At 46.8% G+C, this 21,648-nt stretch overlaps 1 protein-coding gene and 1 pseudogene across 1 annotated transcript; one reads left to right on the top strand and one right to left on the bottom strand.

Annotated features, from left to right (window-relative positions):
• Positions 1–938: 938 nt before the first annotated feature.
• APLNR (apelin receptor) lies at positions 939–2,060 on the bottom strand. Its single transcript, XM_075257753.1, has one exon. The coding sequence runs from the start codon at positions 2,058–2,060 to the stop codon at positions 939–941; it is 1,122 nt and encodes a 373-aa protein (XP_075113854.1).
• An 18,792-nt stretch (positions 2,061–20,852) lies between these two features.
• On the top strand, positions 20,853–20,944 carry LOC142183619 (U2 spliceosomal RNA; annotated as a pseudogene).
• The last annotated feature ends 704 nt before the right edge of the window (positions 20,945–21,648 follow it).

The raw sequence follows: 21,648 nt of genomic DNA, 5'->3' as shown, positions 1-21,648 counted from the left end.
TATGTTTCTTACCTCTCCTGGTCCGCAAATCATTATACTCGGGGATCCGAAAAGACCCCTTTCCCCCCGAGTATAATGATAGCAGCGGTAGCGGCTGTCACCGGGCCCCTAATGTCCCGGGCCCTGTGGCAGCTGCCTCTGCTGCTATGGCAGTAGTTACGCTACTGTGTATACCCCTTTCCCTACTGACCTATAATTGATGCATGCTCAGTCCAGTGCAGTATGCATGTGTCTGGGCCAGACAGGATGAATAGCTGTGGGACAAACAAGAATTTGGCCAACAGCTATTAAAGGTGCGTGAGCATCTTTAGCTTTTATACCGATGCAGAGAACATGAAAACCAATCAGACCAAATCAATGGATATCAACAGAAGATATCAGCATGGACACCTAGATCCCATCCGCCATAGCAAAACATAGTCTTAGGATTCTACACATTACTATTAACAATTATTGTTATATGTATGAGCAGCCTGTCAGCAGTCATGTCATGGACCATAACAAGCCATGAAATAGGAGAAATGCCACCCAAATCCCCGAAATGTGGATCTATCCCCCTTATTCATATCATAGCATGGCTAAATAAACTATGGCGACCTGCCCCAATCCACTAGGTACCTCCTATCTCCTGGCTTATATTAGGACATACAACATTATTACTATTACTCAAGTTCACTTTAAGAACATTTATTAACATATTGAAAAAACGTTTAAAAAAATATCAATAAAAAAATACAAAACAGCACATGAAGAAAGCCTCCCCCCTCCCCAAGTAGTGTTATAAGTGCTCTAGTCTTTGGGGGGCGCATTATGAATCCTGGAGTCCACCAATGTCCTTTTCCAAGGAAGAACAGTCTATGGGAAAAAAGTTCTGAAGCAAGAACTTAGAAGTCACGTTCAGGAACGAAGCAACATAAAGATATAATACACACGTGTACTCAGTCCTTGATGCCGGCCATCTCCTCTTCTTCTGTGGACACTTTTATGGCCTTATTTCCACCTTCAGCAACTCCAGCAGAAGAACTGATTCCCGGCTTCTTCTCTGGGTCTTCCACTTGTGTTCTCTCACCTTTAAAGAACGTTGCACATCCCAGTAAGCGGCGACAGTGATCTCTGAACCTTGGATCCAAGAAGGCATAGAGAACTGGATTCATGCAGCTATTGGCATACCCCAAACAGGTAACGTAAGGGTGGAGGTTGTTGAGGAAAACATGCAGAGCACAACTGAGTGGCAAGACTTCGGCATTCATGAGAACATAGATGCTCTTCAACAAGTGGAAAGGTGCCCAGCATGCTCCAAACGTGACCACCAGCCCAACCATGATAGCTAATAGTCTTCTTTTTCTGCTGGCAACCAAGGGCAAGTGAAAATGACCTGAGACTCTGCGACCAATGCCTACATAGCAGAAGAGGATAACACAGAATGGAGCTACAAAGGCCAAAAGAGTGGAGGAAAATCCCAAGCCAGCTTCCCACAGATGAGTCTGACCGCTGCTGTCCACAGATGAGTAGTCCATGTAGCACAGGGTTCGGTTGTCCCAAACGTCGTCGGTCTGGCCAGTATTCCTGAAAATAAGGGCAGGAAGAGCGAGAAGTCCTGCGCCTGTCCATGTAATGATGGTGGCTAGTGGACTGGAGAGCGGAGAACGTGGATGACCGGGACCAGGTGAAAGAACAATTGCTATGTACCTGTCCAAGCTCAGGCCTGTAAGGCAGAAGGCACTGGCATACATGTTGAGCAATACTATGTAACCACTGAGTTTACAGGCGAATTTGCCAAAGGGCCAGTGGTAGCCAAGAGAAGTGTAGACAGCCCAAAGTGGAAGAGTCACAACAAAAGTCAAGTCAGCCACTGCTAACTGCAGGATGAAGGTGTCTGCAGCCCGTGGCCTGTCCCTGCGACGGTGGCTTGCCCACAACACTAGTCCATTGCCAGTAATGCCTAGGAAGAAAATAAGCAGGTAGGTTGCAGGTATGAGTCCAACAGATGGTTCCCACTCCTCATATTCACAGTCGGCCATCCCCAGTAGGTTAGTCAGGTTATTAGTCTCCTCGTCCATCTTCTGCAGCCTGTTCAGCTTTCTCAAGGTCTGTGAGTAGATCTGACCAAGGACATACAGATTCTTATTTAAAGATCTCTCCTCCCATCTGAAGACATCCCCTTCAATTTTGCTAGGTGTGTGTCAGGAGGATGTTTAACTCTTTCCTTAAAGCCTTTTGCCTGTTTGTGCTGCTCTCCAAGTGATATGGTAACTCAATTATCACCCCCCTCATTATATCCTGGGGGGGGGGGGGTCTGCACTGGAGACAGATGGGACCTTAGCAGACATCCTGCATATAAGGCTGACAGGGTCACAGTTATCAATGTACACTGACCTTCCCTATTATAAACAGGATGACATGACAGTGATCGGTGGAGCTGGGTTTCTTAAGATCATCCTGTATATTCCTTACATCCAGCAATGTGTGCAACAGGGAATAAACACACAAGGAGTACGCAAATACGTAAATGCAGAATAAAACCTCAGCACTTTTAGCTTTCTCCCTATTACTTTGTGTAGGAAGAAAGTTATCAGTCAGTGGCTAGAAGATAGGGGGGGGGGGGGGCTGAATTTCTTAATACATCGGGCTCCTTCACACCGCACTGGCAGCAACTGCAACAAAAACCTGCAGGGGTCATTTATCAACAGCTTTGTGTCGGTGTAGTCACACAATTGTGGAAAGTGTGCCACATATGCGCTAAAACCGTGGTGACAAAAGTAAGGGAAAGGGACGGGATGTGCCCTGCAGCAGAAATTATAGTACAATCTATGGCCCAAGATGAGCCAGATTCTTCAAGAAATCGGCCCCTTTTTCATATATTTGTCCTTGACCGTGGCTTAAGACTGGCATATAAATCTTCTCTGTATGGGATGCCATCAGTATGCCTGACATTAAAGCAGTCTGCCCCCGGGCGGGCAGCATAAACATCCTGACAGGCTCCCAGTAGTAGCATGAGTAAGATGATGATAATAATCACTATACAATATTGTGAGGAGAATACAAGGTGTCTTCAATAACAGGAAGAAGGAAAAAACTGAAAAGCAACTTCTATCATATCCCCTGAAGGACAAAACCACAGGACCGTCACATCCTCGCCACAGTCCTTATCTCAATCAGTGTCTGTGTAATTATATATATATATATATATATATACGCACGCACACATACACACACGCACACGTACATACATATACACACACACGCACACACATCATCCCATCGTGCTTGTATCTCCTGATGTCTATACGCCTAACCCTGCTTTGTGCCGGCCGTAGATTTTACCGTCAATCCTGCCATGTTTACGACATAAATAATACTTAACTTAGACAAGGGGCGTAAAGGTTACCATGAGTCGCCCCTCGGTCTATCTTCCTAGCAAAGCTTGTATAGTATTCTAGTATAGGTCGGTAACTGGTGAAAACCCCTCGGGGCCGGTTACCATTTTAGTAGCCAATTTTATGGTGGTTTTTTAAGAAAATCCTTTTAAAATAATTAACCCCCCCCCCCAGAATCAGACTAAGAAGACAGAAATACCTGAGATATAACCAGAACATCCAACTCTCAATAAAAACACTCCATGGAGAACTATCAAGCAGCCGTAGGCCCCCATAGGATCCCCTTTATCTTCATGACCAGAAGTCAATGCAACATCCTTTATTAAGGGACTTCATCATCTACTGCATTGGAAGTGTGGCGTTAGAAAGGAGGGGCAACATGGTGGCTCAGTGGTTAGCGCTGGAGCCCTGGGTTTGAATCCTTCCAAGGACAACATCTGCAAAGAGTTTGTATGTTCTCCCCGTGTTTGCGTGGATTTCCTCCCATACTCCAAAGACATACTGATAGGGAAAAAATGTAAATTGTGAGTCCTATATCTAAAAAAAAAAACAAGTGCAGTGTTAATATAATGGCACAGTCCCTGTATCTAGAGTATCTTAAAATCCAAAGTGCGTATATCTAAGACATGGTAAGACATCAATGTAAGCTGGACGTACATATGTAGCAGAGCTAACCCAAACATCTGTAATTGGTTAACCAGCTGCAGTGAAATATCTTATCATAGAAGACAACAACCATTGAAAAATGTTTTCCAAAGACTTTTGATTGGTTTATGCTGCCATATGCGATAAGATATCTCACTGTGCAGAAGTCCTGTATACAGGATAATTATATCAGTAGTGCTAAGAGTGTACCAGACACTACTGCCACCGCTTATCTTCTTGGGGATCAAGTTCAATTTTTGCATTGTAAGCTCAAACAAGTTCTTAAAAGTGTCCTTACACAGACTTCTGCTGGCCAAACCTTGCTGACGTATGCAGGACCAACCGACCATCTAATGTATATGTCAAGCCAAGCCGATGATCACTCAGCATATGGTGAGGGAAGGGAGATAAGTCACTGGCAGACATGTCTGAAGGTAGCCTAATTCACCAGATGTCTTTTTGTACCCGCCATTACTGCCTGATGTTGACCATAGTTTGACTACTCTAAGGCCTCATGCAGATAGCCATAAAGGTTTCTTAACAAATACTGATCTGCAATCCACAAAAAATGTCAGTAATACATCAGTATGTCATCCTCAATCACCGATCCTCAGAAAGATCAGAAAGATCCCCTACACTTGTCTGTGCTGCTAATGCATCCGAGAATAGGACATCTGCAAAAATGTGGTCCTCTATGAGCCCATAGAAATGAGTAACACTACACTACAGTACTAGAGAGGTGAGTAACACTACACTACAGTACTAGAGAGGTGAGTAACACTACACTACAGTAATAGAGAGGTGAGTAACACTACACTACAGTACTAGAGAGGTGAGTAACACTACATTACAGTACTAGAGAGGTGAGTAACACTACACTACAGTACTAGAGAGGTGAGTAACACTACACTACAGTAATAGAGAGGTGAGTAACACTACACTACAGTACTAGAGAGGTGAGTAACACTACATTACAGTACTAGAGAGGTGAGTAACACTACACTACAGTACTAGAGAGGTGAGTAACACTACATTACAGTACTAGAGAGGTGAGTAACACTACACTACAGTACTAGAGAGGTGAGTAACACTACACTACAGTACTAGAGAGGTGACTATCACTAGGTTTTATGTTCTCTCACCTCCCCGGGGCCTCTGATCATTATACTCTGAGGTCTGAAGAGATTCCCAACTCTAATAATACTTCATGGGAGGTGAACCCCAATTTCAGGTTCTGCTAAACTCAAAATGTTTGCAATATTTGCATCGTAAGAGCCTCTGTGGGACATTATACTGTGTGAAGGGGCCACTATGGGACATTATACTGTGTGCAGGGGCCACTATGGGACATTATACTGTGTGCAGGGGACACTATGGGGGATAATACTGTGTGCAGGGGCCACTATGGGGACATAATACTGTGTGCAGGGGCCACTATGGGACATAATACTGTGTGCAGGGACCACTATGGGACATAATACTGTGTGCAGGGGCCACTATGGGACATAATACTGTGTGCAGGGACCACTATGGGGGATAATACTGTGTGCAGGGGCCACTATGGGGCGTCATACTGTGTGCAGGGACCACTATGGGGGATAATACTGTGTGCAGGGGCCACTATGGGGGATAATACTGTGTACAGGGACCACTATGGGGGATAATACTGTGTGCAGGGGCCACTATGGGGCATAATACTGTGTGCAGGGACCACTATGGGGGATAATACTGTGTGCAGGGGCCACTATGGGGGATAATACTGTGTGCAGGAGCCACTATGGGACATAATACTGTGTGCAGGGACCACTATGGGGGATAATACTGTGTGCAGGGGCCACTATGGGACATAATACTGTGTGAAGGAGAGACTATGGGACATTATACTGTGTGAAGGAGCTGCTATGGGACATTATACTATCTGAAGGGGCCGCTATGGGACATTATACTGTGTGCAGGGGCCACTATGGGACATTATACTGTGTGCAGGGGCCACTATGGGACATTATACTGTGTGAAGGGGCCACTATGGGACATTATACTGTGTGAAGGGGCCACTATGGGACATTATACTGTGTGCAGGGGCCACTATGGGACATTATACTGTGTGAAGGGGCCACTATGGAACATTATACTGTATGGAGAGGGAGCAATATGGTACATTATACTGTGAGAAGGGGTCGCTATGGGACATTATACTGTGTGAAGGGGCCACTATGGGACTTTATGCTGAGTGATGGGGCCAGTGGGACATTATACTGTGTGTAAATGGGGTGTTATACCATGTAGGAGCGAGGAAAGAGGGGCTATGACATGTTGGGGGGGGGGGGGCAGTCTTTGCTAGCTATACCCCTGGATGTATATATTTTGTTAACATAGAAGTCCAGGTAAACCAGAGACCCTTTTCATGGCGCCTGTTTGCATCTGTGATGTGAACCTAGCCTAAAGCAAATCACTCCTAAGTCGCACAGGCCTGGTTTTTAAGCCTTGTGTTATATGTGAGATTTCCTTTTTGTCTAGTTTCCCTCTTTTGAACATTTGGTTGCCATCTACTGAAAGTGCGAGGTCAGCTTTCATACGTTAATGTCTGCCAAATCAGTGACTTTTGGTGGGACTACTGAGTGTGCCTGTGTATGGGGGAAGAGGGGCAGATAGGATAGCTGTTGAGATAAGCACAGCACATGCACCCCCCACAATCCCAGATATACCGAGCATGCATGTCTATGGGGAGATGGCAGAGATTAGTCTTGGCCAAATTCAATATCATATATATGGCCTACTGTTTTACTGCTGAACTAGCGCACAGTGTCCACTGTCTGGATATGGCCGAAGCATGTTGTGGTTTGTGTTTTATGGTGTCAGGGCATATTGTGTGTGGCCACGTGACAGATGCTCTCCAGATGTGCCCTTGGTGCCAGATTCCAGCTGTCTCTTCTATCTTTCCTATGGAGGGTCTGACAAAGCCATCTTCTTTATCTATCGTATTGCAGAGCTTTCTGATAAGTGCAACTTAACTTATCTGAATGTTTATATCTCAATGTCTATGCACTGAAGACGTCTCACAGGCTGTCTGCCAGTGCATTGTGGGAAATCCTATGGTGACATAGCTTAAAGGGGCTCTATCAGCAAAATTATGCTGTATGAGCCCCACATGTGCATGAATAGCCTTTAAAAAGGCCATTCAGGCACCGCTAATCGTATTTTAACCCCCCTCCCCCCGGTTTTAAAATAAAACTATAAAAACATATATGTAAATCATACTTTAGCGTGCACGCTGGGCGGTAGTTATGAAGTGTCTCTTTCTCTGGAGGACCCGTCCTGCCTCATGATATCTAGACAATCCATTGATTTTAGTGGGCATTCTACTTACTTTCCCCTGTAGAGGTGCTTCATGGAAACTGAACACTTATGTACCTGCATGTCTCCCCAGTGTTAGGAGCAGATTATTGAGGGTCCCATTAGAGAGCAACTTTGTGATAAGCTTACTTTCAATGGACCCTTCTAATAAGTAGTGACTTTCCAAAGCGAAGAGCCTCTTTACTGTTCAAAATTGATATTACCATTTACCAAGTTTTTAGTGGAAGGAGAAAGTCTCCAGTAAGGTACTGAAGTAAGTGTCAGTACTAACAACGTGTTATCTGTATTGCAGGTAGAGCACATGAACCCTATAGATCAGAGATAGGGAACCTTCGGCTCTCCAGCTGCTGTGACACTGCAACTCCCATCATGCTCCATTCACTTCCATGGGAGTTCCAAGAACAGCAAGTATGCATGCTGGGAGTTGTAGTTTTGCAACAGCTGGAGAGCCGTACGTTCCCTACCTCTGCTATAGATGTAATACAAGCACTAGTGTGAACCAACCCTTAGTAAAAGTATTCTGTATAAGTTGTACATGGCGGATCAGTATTTAGTAAAAGTATTCTGTATAAGTTGTACATGGCGGATCAGTATTTAGTATAAGTATTCCGTATGAGTTGTACATGGCGGATCAGTATTTGGTATAAGTATTCTGTATGAAGCTAGGTTCACACCTGTGTTCTGGTCTCCGTTCTGTGGTTTCCGTCTTCTGCATGCCAGAAGACGGAAAGCACAGACCGGGTCCGGCCGTGAGCGTTTTATGCTCTCCGCCGCCAAATGGGATTTTTTAATCCGGACACAGAGTACTGCATGTCCGACTCTGTGTCCGGATTAAAAAACCCGGTTTCGCGGCGGAGAGCGCAAAACGCTCACCGCCGCTCACGGCTGGACATCTTTCTCAACCATTCAAATGAATGGGTGAGAGAGACTCCTGCAGGTTTCCATATCCTGCTGTTTTATGCAGGAAACGGAAACCTGCAGAACGGACACCTGGGCGCAGATGTGAACGAGCCCTAATTTGTACATGGCGGATCAGTATTTAGTATAAGTATTCCGTATGAGTTGTACATGGCGGATCAGTATTTAGTATAAGTATTCTGTATAAGTTGTACATGGCGGATCAGTATTTAGTATATGTGTTTGGTATAAATTGTACATGGCGGATCAGTATTTAGTATATGTATTTGGTATAAGTTGTACATGGCGGATCAGTATTTAGTATATGTATTTGGTATAAGTTGTACATGGCGGATCAGTATTTAGTATATGAATTTGGTATAAGTTGTACATGGCGGATCAGTATTTAGTATATGTATTTGGTATAAGTTGTACATGGCGGATCAGTATTTAGTATATGTATTTGGTATAAGTTGTACATGGCGGATCAGTATTTAGTATATGTATTTGGTATAAGTTGTACATGGCGGATCAGTATTTAGTATAAGTATTTGATATAAGTTGTACATGGCGGATCAGTATTTAGTATAAGTATTTGATATAAGTTGTACATGGCGGATCAGTATTTGGTATAAGTTGTACATGGTGGATCAGTATTTAGTATAAGTATTCCGTATGAGTTGTACATGGCGGATCAGTATTTAGTATAAGTATTTGATATAAGTATTTGATATATATATGTATTTGGTATAAGTTGTACATGGCGGATCAGTATTTAGTATAAGTATTTGATATAAGTTGTACATGGCGGATCAGTATTTGGTATAAGTTGTACATGGTGGATCAGTATTTGGTATAAGTTGTACATGGTGGATCAGTATTTAGTATAAGTTGTACATGGTGGATCAGTATTTAGTATAAGTATTCCGTATGAGTTGTACATGGCGGATCAGTATTTAGTATAAGTATTTGATATAAGTATTTGATATATATATGTATTTGGTATAAGTTGTACATGGCGGATCAGTATTTAGTATATGTATTTGGTATAAGTTGTACATGGCGGATCAGTATTTAGTATAAGTATTTGATATAAGTTGTACATGGCGGATCAGTATTTAGTATAAGTATTTGATATAAGTTGTACATGGCGGATCAGTATTTGGTATAAGTTGTACATGGTGGATCAGTATTTAGTATAAGTATTCCGTATGAGTTGTACATGGCGGATCAGTATTTAGTATAAGTATTTGATATAAGTTGATATATATGATCAGTATTTGGTATAAGTTGTACATGGTGGATCAGTATTTAGTATAAGTATTCCGTATGAGTTGTACATGGCGGATCAGTATTTAGTATAAGTATTCTGTATGACGCTAGGTTCACACCTGCGTTCAGCACTCCGTTCTGTGCTTTCCGTCTTCTACATGCAAGAAGACAGAAAGCACAGACCGGGTCCGGCCGTGAGTGGCGGTGAGTGTTTTATGCTCTCCGTCGTGAAACCGGTTTTAATCCGGACACAGAGTACTGCATATCTGACTCTGTGTCCGGATTTAAAAAAACGGTTTCGGGCGCTAGTGTGACTCTAGCGTAAAATCAATAATTGTAGGAATTGTAAATCAACTCCTTTATGGCAAGAAGGAGGTTTCCAGGCCCAAAAAATTTAATAAAAAAAAAATCCAACTGATTGTTCCGCACCCCTTCTAATAGCGTTCAATGTTCATTACCAGAGCTGCAGCTATGATGTCAGTACCCCCTCCCCCCCTCCCCCCAGGTCCTTGGTCTTAGCAGATCCCTGCCTGAAAACAATGCAGGGCCTGAAACTCTGCAGTAGTGATGTAACCAACTACTGCTGTAAGGGGACAAATGAAACTCCATTTTTTTATTTTTAACCATTTTTGCACTGATATTTTCCATTGTCGGAAGGACGTCATCTATGGCTGGTAAGGAACATCCCCATAGAGTACAAGTCTATGGATGAGTACTGTCAGGAGGGCATTCCTCACAGCTTAGTGATGATGCTGATCTGTAAGGCCCGCCCTTCTGACCATGGGGAGATATCAGTGTAGAAACCATTCCATGGTGCTTTACATTATCATATTAATTCCATGGTGCTTTACATGAAGGTTTACATACAATATACAAAATGCACAAAACATGTACAATACTAAAGTGACCGACTGGCACAGTGGGGTAGAGGGCCCTGAACGCAAAGGGCTTACAATGTATGAGGGGAGGGGGGTAGAGACAGTAGGTGAGGGGAGAAGCTGCTCAGATAGTGGTGACAGTAATGTTATTGAAGGTTGTAGGCCTTCCTCAATAGGTGAGTCTTCAAGGTCTTTTTGAAGCTTGTGAGGGACAGTCTTAGGTGTCGTGGTAGCGAGTTCCAGAGTATGGGGGATACACAGAGGATGTCTTGGAGCGACGTGGCTGAAGAATAGATGAGAGCGGAGTAGGAGGTCGCAGCAGAAGGTTAGGTCAGACCGTGTGGAGGGGACAGGTTGCGATGGCCTTGTATGTCAGCGGTAACATTTTACACTCTATTTGCTGGGCCATGAGCGGCCAATGAAGGGATTGGCAGAAGGGAGAGGCTGATGAAAAACTACAGGTGAGATGGATAAAGTGAGCGGCAGAGTTTAGGGTGGACTGGAAGGGGGGGCGAAAGCTGGAAGGCCATGGAGAAGGTTTTAAGGTCAATTTTTCGTGTCCAACTCGAACCAGGGTTTTTATGGATCATTTATACATTTCTGTAAAAAATAGGACCTGACCTATATTTCGATGTTCTGCGATAACGTTCCTTGATGTTCTAAGTGTTAAAATACACGGCCATAATTCACTGTCTTGTGAATATAGCCAAACACCGCTGAAGTTAACATGCCCGGCAGCCATTTATTCCCCTCTCACCAGCCCATGTGTATAAGTATGGTCACAGGAGAAAGCTGTCAGTTATACAAGTATTTGGCCGACAGCTATCGGGTGCTGCCCATACCCATTAGGCCTGGCTTACATCTGCATTCAGTATTCCATTTGAGGAGTCCACTTGGGGACCCCCGAACAAAATACCAAACGCATTACAGAGCGATGAGCAATGAAACCACACGAACCCCATAGACTATAATGCAAGCAGCACTTTTCTCTCCGCATGATTTGTGCGGACACTGCATGGAAAACACATGGACCCCATTATAGTCTACAGGGTCCATGTGGGTTCTTTGCTAACCATTTTCTAATGAGTTCGGTATTCCATTCGTCAAATCCCCCATCCCCCAAACAGAATACCAAATGTAGATGTGAACCAGGCCTCAGACATATATTGGCCAAACTTGCTGATTTGATTGCATAGCCGGCCATCTAATATGTATGGGATTCTCCTGACTATCACAAGCATCTGCAGATAAGAATTGGGCAATTGGAATTTGGTTGCCCAATCCTTTTGTTCTCTGATAGATAGGCTACTGCTAGAGATGTCTGGCCCAGACTTTCTTCCCTCCGCCCAACAACACTAGGCTGAGCTCAGCAAACAAGTGTATAATAGTTAATAGTGCTAATAGTTACCTAATGTATAAGGCCAGCGGTATGGACAGTATATAAGCCGATAATTGGTCAATTATTGCTGCCAAACATTCGTAGGAGAATTGTCTCGTGTAGATGTGCCAGTGGTCAACCAACAAATGATGATGGGGTGATGGCAAATTTAGATCATTGTCTATGAGTGGTATATCACCCTGTACCAACAAACAATGAAAGTGCATGAACGATGAGCAATTGCCCTAGAGATTGTTCCTCCTCCCCTATGTATTTGCCAATTGATGGGTTATATACTTGGTCAGTGCTCATCCTGCCCACCCATCAAGCAGCAAATCTATGGAGCGGAAAGTGGAGTCTGATAATAGAAAAGTCTCCATAGCTGTTATCAGTGGCGTAACTAGGAATGGCGGGGCCCCGTGGCAAACTTTTGACATGGCCCCTCCACACAGCATTATCCCCCATAGTGTCCCCTGCACACAGTATTATCCCCCATAGTGGCCCCTGCACACAGTATTATCCCCCATAGTGGCCCCTGCACACAGTATTATCCCCCATAGTGGCCCCTGCACACAGTATTATCCCCCATAGTGGCCCCTGCACACAGTATTATCCCCCATAGTAACCCCTGTACACAGTATTATCCCCCATAGTGGCCCCTGCACACAGTATTATCCCCCATAGTGGCCCCTTCACATAGTATTATCCCCATAGTGGCCCCTGCACACAGTATTATCCCCCATAGTGGCCCCTGCACACAGTATTATCCCCCACAGTGGCCCCTGCACACAGTATTATCCCCTATAGTGGCCCCTGCACACAGTATTATCCCCCATAGTGGCCCCTGCACACAGTATTATGTCCCATAGTGGCCCCTGCACACAGTGTTATGTCCCATAGTGGCTCCTGCACACAGTATTATCCCCCATAGTGGCCCCTGCACACAGTATTATCCCCCATAGTGGCCCCTGCACACAGTATAATGTCCCTTAGTGGCCCCTGCACACAGTATTATGTCCCTTAGTGGCCCCTGCACACAGTATTATCCCCCATAGTGGCCCCTGCACACAGTATTATGTACCATAGTGGCCCCTGCACACAGTGTTATCCCCCATAGTGGCCCCTGCACACAGTATTATGTCCCATAGTGGCCCCTGCACACAGTGTTATGTCCCATAGTGGCTCCTGCACACAGTATTATCCCCCATAGTGGCCCCTGCACACAGTATTATCCCCCATAGTGGCCCCTGCACACAGTATTATGTCCCATAGTGGCCCCTGCACACAGTGTTATCCCCCATAGTGGCCCCTGCACACAGTATTATGTCCCGGGCCCTGTGTCAGCTGCCTCTGCTGCTATGGCAGTAGTTACACCACTGGCTGTTATCAGTGCACTTGGTACAAATGAAGCATGCTAAACCAGAAGATATTTACTATAATGGGGTGATATTCCATAACTTTGGCAAGAGATGCATATTTAGGAGTCCTTATACATGAGCAGTATACATTGCCCTATATACTTCCCTGTATATTGCCTTGACTGGTCGTGTTATTGCCTGTACCCAGTCATGTTATTTCAGAGGTGCATGCCAGTGGGATTTTGCAGTGGTGTTTGTGTGTCTATGATAATGTCTATTATCTGGCTGGCTGTGGCCAGGGCAGCTTTTGAAGATCTTCCTTGCTCAGATGTAACAGACAATTGTTAATTACCCCACCAATAAGCCATTTGTCCTAATTATGCAGCGCAAGGTTTCCATATTAATGACTTTGCTAATGGAGTGGCAGATCCAAGCCAACAAAGGAAAGCTGAGCCCCCTCCCCAATAAACAAACCAGCCAGGACACAGAAGGACAAAGCTATTACCTGGAATATTCATGGATTGGCTCTGACTTTGTTTATCTCTGTATTATCAGAATGTCACATGACAGCCTGTATCTGCTATTCCTCAGAACCTGATCCTGTATCCCTTACACCCCATGTACTTTATATCAGACATGCACAGACACCAGCGGGTGACCGGGTCCTGCAGGTTTATACAAATATAGCAGAGTATATATCTTATCACAGAAGACAACAAAAGACCATAGAAAAGTCATTGAAAAATGTTTTTGCTGCATTTTTGTTGTTTTCAGTAATAAGATATCACGCTGTCGCAGTATAGCCAAATATAGAAGTTCTCCATTTAAGCCGTGCGCCTTTTCTCAAAAAAAACGCAAAAGTGGCGAGGGCAGAATAACATCTGGAAAAAAAACGTACAAATGTTTCATGAATGAAGCACTGGGCAGAAACAGGCTACGTGAAGGAACAAAAGTAATGCCAAAAAAGGAGCATGTACCTTAATATATATGCCCCATGTGTACAGCTCACAGCAGGTTCTGCAGAGTCCCAGCTAATGTTTATGGCCAGCATAATCACAATGGAGATCTATGAAGACTGGAGTGGTATATCCCCAGCACCGCCAGAGGATGCTCTTCTTCTATGACAAGGCGCACACCTCTTCATCAATGAAATCTGCAGCTGTCTATGGGCCTAGACTGAAATTTGGTGCAAGGCCTTGTTCACATCTGCATATCTGCATCAGTAATCTGTTCAGGGGACTACCGAACGCATCTGCAAGCGGTGTGCAGTGACTCGTGCGGAGATCTCGCAGCAAGCACATGGACCCCATTATAGTCTTTGGGGTCCGTGTGCATTTACTGCACACTGCTTACAAATGCGTTCAGTAGTCTGTTTGGGGGGTTCTCATGCGGACTCCCCAAACGGACTACCAATGCAGATGTGAACCAAGGGTAAGGCTAAGACCCCATATTGTGGAAAAGCCGCTTTGTTTGTTGCAAAATTTTGAGCTAAAACCAGGATTGGATTGAGCAGAAGAAGAAGTATAAGAGCTTCCGAAAAATTTCTCATTCTTTTAGTAGACACTCCTGTATTTGACTCAAAGAACCACAAAAAAAACCCATAAAAAGCAGCTGTTCCACATGTGGGGCCTAATAATGATAGATCCGGCCGTTCAGAAAGTAGCGAGGGCGCTGTAAACACACCATTGGTACAAAAAAAAAAACGTTTAAAAAGTCGCAAACTGCTGTACAGGCATAAGGAAATTTCCCTTACAATCTCCATATACAAACTCAGTTGGATGAAGAGTACATGAGTTCTGAATAGGAAGAGAGGAGGAAGCTGATGCCCGACACCTCTGGAAGTCAGAACAGCTGTTTTCTGCTATGGCAGATGTCAGAAGACATATTGGGCGATAAGCAACCCCCAGCTGAAAATGCTGAAGAACCCTATAATAACCTTTAGGTGGAAAACCTAGGAGCCGGTGTCTAGTGGTATCGGGGGTCATCCTTCTCAATATGGATGCTCTGACATACAGATGTAGAAAGTTAACACTTGAAGGGGTTGTCCATGAGAGGTGGAAATAAAAAGAATATACTCACCCAGTAGTAGTGCCCAGTAGTCCAGATTACAGCATTATCTGGAAGGTACCCAGCTTTCCTGAGATCCTGACAAGCAAATCTGGTAAGTTATGGCACAATCATGGAAAAGGTTTGATTTATTAAGATATACATAGTATTCCGTATTCCCTATTGCAGATCCACATGCAGTGCTACCCAGCTTTCCCAAAACCCAGAGAGCAAATCATGGCAAGCTATGGTACGATGTATAGCAGAAGGAAGTAGATTTATATAGGTACATGTGGTATTACTTAGGTAGATTTAGTTTTCATGCGTTATTTTAACCCAACTTTCCAGAGCTCTGAAATGGAAATCCGCCAAGCTATGGTATGAAAAGGGAGCGAGGAGGAGGGGGGATTTATTTAGGTAGATTCTCAGTATATGGACGTCTCAATTACCCAGTTTTTCTCTGGACCCAGAATGGCAAATCTGATATGGAGCACCGGTCATAGCAGTTTCACAGGGATTCTTACCGAGCTCTTCCAGTTTTGGGCTAAGGCCCCACAAAGCGGCCACAGCAAACAAGTGCTGCAGGAAAAGCTGGGGCAGTCATGCATCGTGTTTTTTCCTCTGCAGAGTGTTTCTCTGCAGGCTTTCTGTTTCCATTACACCTACACGGAAATTGCCACCGTTTCCATAGATATAATTGACAATGGTTTTGGAAATCATAGTATGTCCGCTGTGCATATGTTTCTGCAATGTGTGAATGGGCATACCTCCCAACTTTTGAAGAACCAAAAGAGGGACAAAATGTGTGGCGTGCATCAAATTTAGCCCCACCCACTTTTGTGTTGACTCCGCCCATTCTCATTAATTTTTCATGTGCCCGCACACAGTATAATCCTCCTACATTCACCCGTAAATTATATGTCCTCCCTCTATCTCTCCCCCAGTTTCATGTCCCCCCTCCATCTCTGCCCCCAGATTCATGTCCCCCCTCCATCTCTGCCCCCAGATTCATGTCCCTCGATCTCTGCCCCCAGATTCATGTTCCCCCCATCTCTGCCCCCAGATTCATGTCCCCTCCATCTCTTCCCCCAGATTCATGTCCCCTCCATCTCTGCCCCCAGATTCATGTCCTCTCCATCTCTGCCCCCAGATTCATGTCCCCACATCTCTGCCCCCAGATTCATGTCCCCCCCATCTCTGCCCCCAGATTCATGTCCTCACATCTCTGCCCCCAGATTCATGTCCCCTCCATCTCTGCTCCCAGATTCATGTCCCCTCCATCTCTGCCCCCAGATTCATGTCCCCTCCATCTCTGCCCCCAGATTCATGTCCTCTCCATCTCTGCCCCCAGATTCATGTTCCCCCCATCTCTGCCCCCAGATTCACGTCCCCTCCATCTCTGCCCCCAGATTCACGTCCCCCCATCTCTGCCCCCAGATTCACGTCCCCCCTCCATCTCTGCCCCCAGATTCATGTCCCCTCCATCTCTGCCCCCAGATTCATGTCCCCTCCATCTCTGCCCCCAGATTCATGTCCCCTCCATCTCTGCCCCCAGATTCATGTCCCCCCATCTCTGCCCCCAGATTCATGTCCCCCCATCTCTGCCCCCAGATTCATGTCCCCCCATCTCTGCCCCCAGATTCATGTCCCCCCATCTCTGCCCCCAGATTCATGTCCCCTCCATCTCTGCCCCCAGATTCATGTCCCCCCCATCTCTGCCCCCAGATTCATGTCCCCCCATCTCTGCCCCCAGATTCATGTCCCCTCCATCTCTGCCCCCAGATTCATGTCCCCCCATCTCTGCCCCCAGATTCATGTCCCCCCATCTCTGCCCCCAGATTCATGTCCTCACATCTCTGCCCCCAGATTCATGTCCCCTCCATCTCTGCCCCCAGATTCATGTCCTCTCCATCTCTGCCCCCAGATTCATGTCCTCTCCATCTCTGCCCCCAGATTCATGTCTCCACCTCTGCCCCCAGATTCATGTCTCCACATCTCTGCCCCCAGTGTCATGCCGTCCTCTCCTTCATCTGCCCCCAGTTTCACGTTCCACCTCAGTGTACACATTACACTTACCTTCTCCTCGCTCCCCTGCCGGTCTCTGCACACTGTCTCCCACACTGTCTCCCACACAGTTGCAGACGCGATGTGACGTCATCACATCGCGTCTACACAGCCAGTAGCCGGCGTGCAGCGGCGAAGCAAGGAGCTGAACTGTGACAGCTCCTTGCTTTAGCTGCATATGTGTTCAACTCAAATCTGTGTCCTCTGGAGGCAGATCTGAGTTGAAATCAGGACATATCTCCCTCCAACTGGGACTGCGGGACACGTCACCGGAATCGTGAAAGTCCCGCGGAAATTGGGACGGTTGAGAGGTATGGGATGGGATTTGCTGCAGTTTGGCCATGTGGAGCTTCCAGGCAAGTTATTCTACAGTATGAGAGTTGGGATTTATCACTACATAGTTAGGTAGCTCTTGGAATTCTGCAGTTTGAGAAAGCTGGGTAACCATTTGGACGGGCTGTGGTCACCACTGCAGCTCCTCAGTCTTGCCATTCAGCTTTACCAGAACCCAGATCAAGTGTCAGTCTACATGGAGATTTATCATTACACGTTTCCTTCAAGAGCGTCCAAGAGTCTCCTCCACAATAACACCCCATAAAGTTGCTGGTCAGAGGTTTCTCTCCTGCCATTGTCCTGGGGTCAGTAAGGTCACAGGTCCTAAAATGGATGGAGTCTGATTTAGATCCCATCTGTGTGCTTTCCTGTAAATGAGGCAGGGGTCCCGCGTGTCTTATAAACCACTGGATTTATATTTACAGCAAATTGTATGGAAGCGAGGAAATACAGAGTGTGCCAATCTGGTGAGATATAAGAGACCCCTGCGTGTTCAGGCCACCTGCCTGTGCTGTACGGTATATAGTAGGTATATAGGTGACAGAGGCATACCTATAGGGGCACAGAGGTCTATAGGGCCCTGGACCATGGGGGAGGGGCAGCCATCCGTCTGTCACATAAAATATACCACAAATACAGGTTGTGCATTGTGGCATATGAGGCCTCACCTCATAGTAGTCATTTCTAGTAATATAGTGGCATCCTATGGCGTCGTCCTTGTGATCTCGTCTCTTCCACAGTCTTATTCATCCGCAATTTCTGACGTAAATGACATTGTGCAGTGTTAGTGCTTGTTCACACAGCGAGATCTAGCACTGAACCTGAGGCGGATGCCATCCCGAGATATATGACAGCTTAGATACACCGCCCTGAGATTGCAGCAGGATGCTAAATACACAAGTGTCCTGCTCAATGTTACCCTGGATTCAGGGATTTTCACCTTTACAGACACATTTCATGGCTATGAGATACAAGGTCCCATATCATAGACATGGCTACAGCAGCTCAACAGCAGAGGATGGGGGTCTGTGTGGTCGTGTAAGACAAAGGACCAGCCTAGCAACACATGAAGGGGAGAGTAGTGCTGTGTGGTCACATGATTAGCTTAGATACACCAGCCTAGCAGCACATGAAGGGGAGAGTAGTGCTGTGTGGTCACATGATTAGCTTAGATACACCAGCCTAGCAGCACATGAAGGGGAGAGTAGTGCTGTGTGGTCACATGATTAGCTTAGATACACCAGCCTAGCAGCACATGAAGGGGAGAGTAGTGCTGTGTGGTCACATGATTAGCTTAGATACACCAGCCTAGCAGCACATGAAGGGGAGAGTAGTGCTGTGTGGTCACATGATTAGCTTAGATACACCAGCCTAGCAGCACATGAAGGGGAGAGTAGTGCTGTGTGGTCACATGGTTAGCTTAGATACACCAGCCTAGCAGCACATGAAGGGGTGAGTAGTGCTGTGTGGTCACATGATTAGCTTAGATACACCAGCCTAGCAGCACACAGCGCCGCACCTCCCATGAGGCGACCTGAAGCGACCGCTTCAGGCGGCGCTATGCCAGGGCCTCAGGGAGGGCGGCATTTTTGCTTACCTAAGCCAGTCCAGGACAAGCTGTCCTGGATTGGCTTAGCACCGAGAGGTGGATTGGGGAGGCCGCAGGAGCAGCGCTGCTACAGCGGCCTCCCCTCACGCTCAGGTAGAGAGCAGGTCCTTTCCCTGCCTGCGAACGCCGCTAAGCCCCGCCCCCTTCGCTTTGCCCCGGGGGGGGAGGGGGCGGCTTTCTGTCGGGCGGCGAAAAGGGCAGGTTCACCCCTGGCAGCACATGAAGGGGAGAGTAGTGCTATGTGGTCACATGATTAGCTTAGATACATCAGCCTAGCAGCACATGAAGGGGAGAGTAGTGCTGTGTGGTCACATGATTCGCTTAGATACACCACCCTAGCAGCACATGAAGGGGAGAGTAGTGCTGTGTGGTCACATGATTAGCTTAGATACACCAGCCTAGCAGCACATGAAGGGGAGAGTAGTGCTGTGTGGTCACATGATTAGCTTAGATACACCAGCCTAGCAGCACATGAAGGGGAGAGTAGTGCTGTGTGGTCACATGGTTAGCTTAGATACACCAGCCTAGCAGTACATGAAGGGGAGAGTAGTGCTGTGTGATCACATGATTAGCTTAGATACACCAGCCTAGCAGCACATGAAGGGGTGAGTAGTGCTGTGTGGTCACATGATTAGCTTAGATACACCAGCCTAGCAGCACACAGCGCCGCACCTCCCATGAGGCGACCTGAAGCGACCGCTTCAGGCGGCGCTATGCCAGGGCCTCAGGGAGGGCGGCATTTTTGCTTACCTAAGCCAGTCCAGGACAAGCTGTCCTGGATTGGCTTAGCACCGAGAGGTGGATTGGGGAGGCCGCAGGAGCAGCGCTGCTACAGCGGCCTCCCCTCACGCTCAGGTAGAGAGCAGGTCCTTTCCCTGCCTGCGAACGCCGCTAAGCCCCGCCCCCTTCGCTTTGCCCCGGGGGGGGAGGGGGCGGCTTTCTGTCGGGTGGCGAAAAGGGCAGGTTCACCCCTGGCAGCACATGAAGGGGAGAGTAGTGCTATGTGGTCACATGATTAGCTTAGATACATCAGCCTAGCAGCACATGAAGGGGAGAGCAGTGCTGTGTGGTCACGTGATTAGCTTAGATACACCAGCCTAGCAGCACATGAAGGGGAGAGCAGTGCTGTGTGGTCACATGATTAGCTTAGATACACCAGCCTAGCAGCACATGAAGGGGAGAGTAGTGCTGTGTGGTCACATGATTAGCTTAGATACACCAGCCTAGCAGCACATGAAGGGGAGAGTAGTGCTGTGTGATCACATGATTAGCTTAGATACACCAGCCTAGCAGCACATGAAGGGGAGAGTAGTGCTGTGTGGTCACATGATTAGCTTAGATACACCAGCCTAGCAGCACATGAAGGGGAGAGTAGTGCTGTGTGGTCTTGTAAGACAAAGGACCAGCCTATCTTAATCCCAGGCAACAACTAAGAGAACAGACCAAGTACATATTTCTATGTGATCTTTTGAGGCTTACAGACATCCATGTGTCTACCATCAATACAACCCCCTTTCAGTATCAGAAGCAAGGGGTACTAATGCCCAGTAGTCCATATTACAGCATTATCTGGAAGGTACCCAGCTTCCCTGAGATCCTGACAAGGTAATTCTGCAGCGTCTGCCTGTGTGCGGTCTCTGGAGCGCTGTCGGCCTTTTGGCTAAGATCAAGTGTAGTATCTGTTCTTATCAGAATTTATTCTGATTCCAGAGAAACCTTGTATCCCACCAGTTCGGGGCCGAGAACGCGAGCCCCTTGTCTACGAGTGATAGAACACTTCGGACGACGAGGAGCAAGAGAGAGCAGCTGAAGAGGCAACTGAGCTAGAACACTGCTGGAGAAGAAGACGACGACGAAGATGGCGACTTCAAGAGACGACGTGGCAACCACTGCTGCTCCTCAAGAAGACGTCGGACGGAAGACGGCAACCGGAGACACCAGCCCTGAAGCTCTCCCCGGGCCTGGTGTACCCGGTCTGCGGAAACAGGGACCTCCTTCACTGGAGCCCTGGATGAAGCAGACCGTGGTGCTCAAGCTTAGGGAGGTGGACGGGAGGCTCCCGGATCTGAGTGAGGAGGTCTTCTGCAGGACCATGCTGGCAGACCAGGGCTTCTCCCCCTGCCAGACCCTCAGCGTCCAGAGCTTTGTGACGGGCCTGTTCTACGTCACGTTCGCCAGTATGGAGATCTGCCGCCGGTACTGGGAGGCGGTCAAGTCAGCGGCACCAGGCTCCCCCTTCAAGGCCTTCCTGGGCAGTTGCCCTGTCCAGATGGATGAGAGGAGGGTGACGGTGACGATGAGGACCCGCACACCCCACCCGGAGACATCGCCCGGTTCCTGGCTCGTTTTTGCACAGTGCTGCGGGATCCCACTCGCATCCTGAACAAGACGGGCTACTGGACTGGAAGATGGTCGGTGGTCGTCAAACTGCGACGGG

The sequence above is a fragment of the Leptodactylus fuscus genome, chromosome 10, assembly GCF_031893055.1.
Source record: "Leptodactylus fuscus isolate aLepFus1 chromosome 10, aLepFus1.hap2, whole genome shotgun sequence".
Classification (NCBI taxonomy): Eukaryota; Metazoa; Chordata; class Amphibia; order Anura; family Leptodactylidae; genus Leptodactylus; species Leptodactylus fuscus.
Note: the sequence above shows the minus strand (reverse complement) of the source record. Positions and strands in the feature narration are given on the sequence as shown.